The 9125-nt window shown below is 42.0% G+C and overlaps 1 protein-coding gene across 1 annotated transcript in view; it reads right to left on the bottom strand.

Annotated features, from left to right (window-relative positions):
• Positions 1 to 8865, bottom strand: part of LOC100946823 (E3 ubiquitin-protein ligase TRIM36) — a 32160-nt gene extending 23295 nt beyond the window's left edge. The window contains exons 1-2 of the mRNA XM_003788909.2: positions 8525 to 8865; positions 6342 to 6576 (exon numbers count right to left, since the gene is read on the bottom strand). Of these exons, the coding sequence (XP_003788957.1) occupies positions 6342 to 6576; positions 8525 to 8551 (262 nt within the window). The 5' untranslated portion in view covers positions 8552 to 8865. The remainder of the gene's footprint in view (positions 1 to 6341; positions 6577 to 8524) is intronic.
• Between the last annotated feature and the right edge of the window lie 260 nt (positions 8866 to 9125).

Below are 9125 nucleotides of genomic sequence, written 5' to 3'. Positions count from 1 at the left end.
TTGTGGACACTGGTGACGCCCAGGTTTTGGTCTTCAGAAATTGGAAAAAAAAGTGCTTCGTCCCTTCTCCGTACGCCTCTGTCAACTTATTTTTACAGTCAACAGTAAGGCATAAAACATCACACCGCCCTTCTTAAATCAGAGATTAAATCAAGATGAATAATTTTTCACATAATTTATTCAAATGCATGTTTTGAATACTTTTCCGAACAGATTTTGAAAACTCTTGAATATTTCTTATGAATGCTAAATAACTTATTTCATCTGTCTTCTACTTCCTATCACTGCTTTCATTAAAAAGAAAACAAAAGAATATATGTTTACAGGCAATAAAGAAAGCAGGACAAATCTAAGGATAGTCTGGGAAGTAAATCTAATAAAAACAAATCAACACTGTGGAACTAAGAACAAAATTTAATAGTGTCAACTCTGTACTTTCCATAGTTGGACTAATACAGTCACAATTAGTCCAGTGGGGCCATTTAAGTTTGTTTAAAATTAAATGAAACAAAAAATTCATGTCTTTGGTTACATTTCAAATTCTCAAGAGCAACCTGTCTGTGGCTCGTGCTACCTTCCTATATGATGCAGGGTTGAACATTTCATTATCATAGCAAGTCCTACTGAATATGTGGCTCTATGATACAATGAAAAGAAAAGCAATGGTGGCTTGGACAGGCAAGGCAGTAAGGCAGACCAAGCAAGGCAATCTTATGAGTCAAACTGCATTTGTGGGGCCAATGACATCTGCAAATGTGAACGCTATGGCCGGGTGGAATCCATTCTTTTCCCTACCTTCTTTACTTCAAAGATAGATTAAATGGTCAGCAGACATTATGACACAATTTCAAAATAAAGACACCAAAAATGTTTCAAATTGGTTTGTAGCCAACTCCCTCATAAGTCCACTTTTCAGTCTTTTGTTTACCATTTAAATATCAAAGAGAGAGAGGCGCCTGTGGCTCAAGGAGTGGGACACCAGCCCCATTATATGGGAGGTTGTGGGTTCAGGCCTGGCCCCAGCCAAAAAACGGCAACAACAACAACAACAACAAAATAAATGTCAAAGAGAAAATGAAATATTTGAAAACAAAAAGAGAATCCACTCATTTAACTAACAGGTTCCAACCTCTGCCAGTTACATCCTCTCCTATCTCGTGATGTACCTTTCCCACTGCTGCCCCTTGACCAACAGACTTCCTCTCCCCACACTGGACACTCACGTTGGCCTCCTTGGTGTTAGCAATGAGCTGATACCTTATGCCACCACCTCCATGTTTATTTTGGCATTACCTGATATCTGTGGGTTACAATTACCCTTACATTAGCATTCTCTAAACTATAAAAATTATTTCTCAGCTACCCTCTGAATCAAAAATGAGTAATAAGAAATTTTTAAAAGCAAACTATTCCTGTCTCTCCTCCTAATTACTCACTAGATTTCAACAGTTAAAATTCACGGGGACTCACTAAAGCCTTTAAAGAAAGGATCCAATGTGGCTTCTAAAAAGCAGTTTTAAGATTTTTAAATCAAGAAATGCAGAAGAGGAAAACAGAAAAGGGATAAATTTCAGGTGTTTATTATTCTCCAAGGAAACAGGGAGTATCACCAGTAACCCACAAAAAAGTAGTCAATGTTATTTTAAAGGTCAACTGGAGTAAAAAATATATTTTTAATAAGATGGGTTGGCCATCTTTTTTTTGAAAAGACAAGGTCTCACTCTGTCACCCAGGCTAGAGTGCAATGGTGTGATCATATAGCACTCTACGGTCTGAAACTTCTGAGCTCAAGCGATCCTCCAGCCTCAGCTTTCCAAATGACTGGGATTATGGGTGTGAGCCACCACTCCTGGCCTGGTGTGGCCCATATTTCATACAGAATCAAATACTTCAAAAACCTTGAAAAAGAAATGTCTATTATTTACCCACATGTGGGCAAGACCTCAATATTAAAACTCTGTCTAAAACACTAACAAAGAAAAGACTATGCCTGCATAAAGCAAAGATTATGTTAACTACAAAAATTATCAACATCTTTAATCAATATTTTCAAGATCTGAGTACTAACTTATTTAAACCTTCTAAAAGTAGCAATATTAAACTTTGTTCCACTAAGTAAATATAAAGGATCTTGGGCAGCACCTGTGGCTCAAAGAAGTAGGGCACCAGCCCCATATGCAGGAGGTGGTGGGTTCAAACCCAGCCCTGGCCAAAAACTGCAAAAAAAAAAAAAATATATATATATATGTATATATACACATACATACATACATATATACACACACACACACAAAGGATCTTTTTATATACATATATATAAAAGATCTTTAAGACATATACAGAAAATAAATGGGACATATGTCATTTTCTGAAAAAATAGTTTGTCATGAATATTGACAAAATGTAAGCACTAAAAATCAGTGTTCCTCCTTTAAAACATCAGAACTTGCTTGGAAATTTAGTCCTGTTGACCTTTAAGTCATTTCAGCCCAATTTATTCACTTTCACACAATGTTAAAGACTTGACCACTGATGATTGAGAACCTTATATCCACACAAGATTGTTTAAAATTTAAATCCAGCGCTATACTGCCTGCGGCCACAAAAGCAAGAAAGCATTTTCTACCTCTCCACCCCAAAGATCTCCGTTGTGAGGCTGTGAACAATGAACAGAAAGCTGGATTTAGAATTTAATTTCAAAGAGAAGATTCACAACTTGTTAACAAAAGATAAAGCACTGACTGTGTCCTGCACATAATACAATTATTGAATTAACAGTAAAAATGTGTTTTTCCTGGTACACATGGTATTTATAAAGCCAGCAACACAAAACGTTCAAACTATCTTATTAGAATTGAGAATTATTATCATTGTTGGCGCAGCGCCAAAAAAACCTATACTTTGTCCTACAGATTTTTTTTTTTTTTTTTTTTTGAGACAGAGTCCGGCTCTGTTGTCCAGGCTAGAGTAACGTGGCGTCAGCCTAGCTTACAGCAACCTCAAACTCCTGGGTACAAGCAATCCTCCTGCCTCAACCTCTCAAGTAACTGGGACAAAAGCTGGGCACCAGGATACTCAGCCAGTTTTTCTATTTTTAGTAGAAACAGGGTCTTACTCTTGCTCCGGCTGGTCTCTAACTTTGGAGCTTGAGGGATTGTCCCACCTTGGCCTCCCAGAGTGCTAGGATTACAGGTGTGAGCCACCATGCCCAGCCTAGATTTATATATATATATTTTTTGAGACAGAGCCTCAAGCTGTCCCCCTGGATAGAGTGCTGTAGCATCACAGCTCACAGCAACCTACAACTCCTGTGCTCAAGCGAGTCTCCTGCCTCTGGGCCTCTGCCTCCCAAGTAGCTGGGACCACAGGCGTCCACCACAACGCCTGTTTATTTATATATATATATATATATTTTTTTTTTTTTTTTGGTTGCAGCCATCATTGTTGTTTGGCGGGCCCAGGCTAGGTTTGAACCCACCACCTTAGGTGTATGTGGCTAGCACCTTAGCCACTTGAGCCACAGACGCCAAGATTTATATTTTTAACAATTATATTTCAGGTAACTATTAGAAGTACAAAATAAAATCAAGCATCTTTTGGTTGACTTTTTATTGACCTAAAAACTGTAAACAAACATCCCCCAAACAGAACATATGGAATATTCAATCTGACAACAGAAGAATACAAAACAGTGGGAAAATGTACACATGACCTCTATGACCCAGTGTAATTTTTTTTTACACAATTTAATATGCTATTGTGTTATACACATAAACCTTACTCTGCTTTTAAGGGACTGTTTTTTCCTTTAAAAAAAAAAAAAAGGTCAAATATCTTATGCAGTGTTATCCAAAAGAAACATGTAAGTCAAAAGTACAATATATGTCACTTTAAATTTTCCAGTAGCCACATTCGAAAAGCAACAAGGGAGGCTGGACACCATGGCTCACACCTGTAATCTCAATACTTTGGGAAGCTGAGGTGGGAGGACCACTTGAGGCCAGGAGTTTGAGGCATCAGTGAGCTATGATCACAGCATTCAGCAAGAAACAAATGAAATTAATTTTAATAACATGTTATTTAACAGGCTACCCTTAAAATACTGTCATTTCAAAATGTAATCAATATAGCAATCATTAAAGGCTAATTCATAGTCTTTTTTTATTCTACATCTTTGAAATCCAGTGTGTATTTTACGCTTACAACTCATCTCAATTCAGACTAGCCACATTTTAAGTATATGTGGCTAGTGACCACTGTAGTGGAAAGTCCAGGTCTAAATAATCCCTTTATTAAACAGTGACAAAAAAAATTTTTAGAATTCCATTCCATCCATACCAACTTCTCAGAATAGGCTTTCTGGTTTCCTTCTCAAGTAATGTCTAAATTATTAAAAAGGGGGGAAAAAAGAAGCTTGTCATTAAAAAAAGGAATATTTTTTTACCCATGAATCAATCTATCCTAAGAAAAATTACAGGCAAATACCCAGTAATGGAGGGCAAGTAATATTGTACATTGCACAGGAACTTTAAGGACACCTTCCATTTTCACTGGTTCAAAATATATTTCTTTTTTTTTTTTTTTTTGGGGACGGAGCCTCAAGCTATCCCCCTGGGTAGAGTGCCATGACATCATGCTCACAGCAACCTCCAACTCCTGGGCTCAAGCCAGTCTACCGCCTCAGCCTCCCAAGTAGCTGGGACTACAGGAGCCCACCACAACGCCCGGCCATTTTTTGGTTGCAGCCATCATTGTTGTTTGGTGGGCCCGGGCTGGGGATTCGAACCCGCCACCTTAGGTGTATGTGGCTGGCGCCTTAGCCGCCTGAGCCACAGGTGCCGAGCCTCAAAATATATTTCTACTGGCTTGAAACTAGTGATCATGCAGAGGACAATCCTAAAACTTGCACTCATTACCACACTTGAAGCATTTTCATCCTCTAGGTGCTCTATCTGTATGTATTCTTAATAAAGAACAGTGCTCTGCTATTACATCTCTTATGAAACTCTGCACAATGCCCAGCCACACACACTTAAAAAAAGAAGGTAGGTCTACTTGTGTATCACCCTTCAGCATTCAGCTATATCTGGTAACCATAGGGCACCCAAATAATTGTTGAATGAATAAATATAAGTGGTATTCAATAAGGCACAGAACGTCAGTGCTGGAGAATCTGGCAGGTGACAGGACAACTGGCCCAATGTACCACCCAAAGCAGAAATACCTTCCACAATAATTGCAGGCAAGGGAATGGTCACCTATCCATTGTTTAAAACAAAGACTTCCAGCACTGATGTCCCAAATGCTGATGGGTCAGAGTCAAAAATGTGACCATCGTGTCCTATAATGAGCTGGCATGACATTTTAAAATAAATCAGCAATATTTAAAATAAAACATGACACATAAAAAAAAAAAACACTACCACTCCTACAGTTTAAGAGGGAAAAACTGAAAAAGAGGACAAGAGGATCATACTTCAAACCTCAAACCCCAGACTGGGCAGAGCTGGAAGCTCTGAAGTCTGCTACCTGTGGTCACCTACACATTCTCCTCCAAGCAAAGGACATGTCTAACAGCAGACTGTGGTATGTCCACCACCCTTGGTCCTCACCGCTGATTTCTGTACTAGGATGTAGCCGTGAATTTCAGTATCTCCAATGATTTCAAGTTAATACTGATCTACTTTAATCCTGCAATGGCTGTCTAGAGTAAAAGGTAACACTATTCCCAACAGGAAACAATTTAAACACTGGCCATGTAAGAAAGATATATGTACTATACATTAAATTACATGTTCCAAACATTACTACAGAATTCTTCTGCTGGTTATGATATTCAAAATCCTTATTTTCAAAAATTAGGTTAAAAATGAATGAAGAACATAAAATCCTCGGGTGGGATAAAATAACTCCTCTAAAAATTTTTCTAGGACTACCCATTACATACTCTAATCCCTTAATTCTACATTATTTACATATTACCATAATGGATATCCTCCTACTTAGTACTTCAGTAGTCCATTATTTTATCATATGAAGGACATCACAGGGCCAGCATATCCCCTAAAATACAGACACGGTTAATAAGGAGCTTAACACAAAGTTGTGTTTAATATTTAGTATCTTTGCTTGCCATTTTATTATGATAAAAACGTAACATCAACTTTAAATATGTATATCAAAAGAGTTCATTTTGACATTTTGGGGGGCCCTTTATAATTTCAATTTATCCATCAGGAGAAATTAGCCCTCAAAATGACAAAAATCATCTTTCTTTCACAGGTGTCACTGAACATGTACCTACAAGCCCCCACTCACCCACCCAAAGTTCCACCACATACCTGGTCTGTTAATTCTATCAATTTTATCCATGCTGGGGGAAGGGAGCCGAAGTCGAGGACTGCTCTGATTGGAGTTGTCTGATCCCACCTCATTGCATGAGTCATCATGAGTCAGTAAGAGTTCTTTTACACATTTATGACAGATACTATGTTGACAAGGGAGAATCAATGGGTGGGTAAACAGCTCCTTGCATGCTGGGCAAATGAGCTCTCTTTCGATATTCTTAATGGTAACCTTAAATTGAGAAGAAAAAAATCAGCGTTAAAGGCTCTTGGTGGGTAAATACATTAATATTCTTATACCTTTTGCACAAGTGCTTCCTTTCCAAAAAGATTTAACAGATTATTTTTTATTCTTGAGTTTCTTTTCAACTATGAAACAACAATACCATTAACCCTTCCCCCTCCCCCAACATTCACAGCATAGAACTGACAGAACACAATATAGAAAGGGAAAAAAGAGAAAAAATTAGCATAAAATATTAGGAGAGCATGCTATTCTATCAAAATATAAAGATTCAAATCACCAGGAATAATTCACTGACTTAGGACTTCATGAAATCCTAAAAGTAGATTTCTTCGATTTAAATTTTGATTATGGCACTATGAATAAAACTGCATTCCTCTTTGGTGACTTGCAACTGGTAAATAACCAGAGCTGATAAACAGTAGGGTAGCCAGTACACTTGGAGAACTCCAGTGGAAATCTATTTCCAAGATGAGTTATTAGCAACTGTCTGCTTTAAACATGACCATTTTTTCATATGCTGCAACTGTTAGCCTCTAAAATGCTTGAGGTTCTTGCGCTGAATATCAAAGCAATTATCTTAAAAGCACTTTATGAACAGTAAAGGATGTAGAAGATCCTTTTAAAAAGGTAGGTACACCACTGTTAAGTGCTCTCAATACTACAGGCTTTCATCATTTCAGGTGAAAAACATTCTAAACTCATTACAACTAAAAAAGTCTGATGACTTCATCCCAGTTTTCTCTTCCTTTCCCTGTGCAGTTTTTCCCATGTATCTGGAATTCCAATCTATGAATCCTACAGTCAGCATCTCCGCAATTTTAATGACAGTCCAACTTTAAAGTACCCATAACCTTGGGCAATCATTTCAACTGCTAAAGATACACAGAAAATTAAAATTTAATTACCTCACTCATTGTAATAAAACAGACTGCATACTCCCCTATTCCCCCTACAAGCACATGAAGCGCTTTAGTAATTAATCTCTAACAACCAAACAGCATTAGGGCCAACTGGCTTTTTCATTGTGAGTGGGTCTTTCAATGCATGGCTCAAATATTTAATAAGGACCCACACAATGTCACAGTGTTAATAAATTTGGAAAGATAAACACACCTCACCATTCACATCCAAGGATTTAGAATATCTAATTCAGAGGAAAATTCTGTCCTGAATGTCCAAAATAGGTTCACACATCCCATTTTTACGTATAAAACTATGCGGTCACTTATGATTTACCTCTCACTGGGGAAAGATCTCAAATCATTACCATTATTGCTGAACATAAAGCAGTACCTTGAATCTGACTTTTTATTCATAATTCTTCTCAATGAGATGGGAACGATCTGATTAAGGAAAATGTGATGCGGTGGCTCCCTCCGTTAATCGGTTTCAAGGGGTTTCTCGGGACACTTCTAAAGAACTGTATATCCGACCCCTTCAAACAAAAACACTGCTCCCCGACAGCTGCCGGGGCCGGGCCGCTCCCCACCCCCGCGCGCGGTAGGGCTGGGGCGGAGCCTCTGCTCTCTGGGGCGGCGGCGAGGGGCCCCGGCCCGCAGGGGTCCGAGGCGGACCCAGCCCCACCATGTTCCCGGACAAAGGGCGCCCCGGCCCTCCGCCGGCACCCGACTCCCTAAAGAGAATTCCCTCTACAGCCTGAACTCTATTAAGGAGCCCGCAGACTTCCCCGAGTTGCTCAGGTGGGGACCACCGCATCCGCGCTCTCCTAGGGCCCAGGAGACCCCAACTCCGACACGCCGTGGGTAGAGAGCGGCGCCCTGGGTCGCGGAGCCCGGGCCGGGCGGGGCAGGCGAAGAGGAAGCGGAGCCACCACCAGCGTCTCTGCTCCGCGAGGAGGAAAGAGTAAGACCGGGGCCCGCGCGCAGGCTCCCCGAGCGAGGCGGGAGGAGGCGGCCCCTCCGCCCGCACTCACCAGCGCGTCTGAACCATCCCCCTCCATGGTAGTCTTCCGCCAGGTGTCATCAACGGCGAGGTGCAGACTGGCACCCGAGCAGGGGCTGGTGGGCGGGTCCCTGCGGCAGCCGTGGAGCCTCGGTTCGAAGCTGGAGGGCGAGCTGGACAGCCGGATCCGACCAGCGGACCGACGCAGCGAGGAGCAAGCCGCGGCGGGCGAAAGCACAGGCGCGGGAGAGTCTAGCCTGGCGCCCTGCGACGGCCCCGGGAATCCCGCCCCACGGCCAGCTGCGGCCGCGGCTCCTGCGGACTGCGGCTGGGCGGGCGGCCGCGCGCAGACCCGGGAGGTGGCGCCCAGGGGCGGGGCCGGGGCGGGGCTGTCGCCCGGGCAACAGCGCCAGCCGCACAATGGAGGCGGGGCTACCGGGAGCCGGGCTGGGAGGCTGCTGGGCTCCCGGCTAGGAGGACCGAGGGAGGCGCGCTCCGCAACCACCTCTCCACCACGCTGCTGGTCCCTCGCTGCCACCTGTCGCCCCTGCCGCGTGGGAAGCCTCGGAGAGAGGGAAGTGAGGGCTGCGGAGGGGTCTGCGGAGGCTCCCTGCTGCCGGCTGGAGCCCTGG

The sequence above is a fragment of the Otolemur garnettii genome, unplaced genomic scaffold (assembly GCF_000181295.1).
Source record: "Otolemur garnettii isolate 467f Iridium unplaced genomic scaffold, OtoGar3 scaffold00030, whole genome shotgun sequence".
Taxonomy (NCBI): Eukaryota; Metazoa; Chordata; class Mammalia; order Primates; family Galagidae; genus Otolemur; species Otolemur garnettii.
Note: the sequence above shows the minus strand (reverse complement) of the source record. Positions and strands in the feature narration are given on the sequence as shown.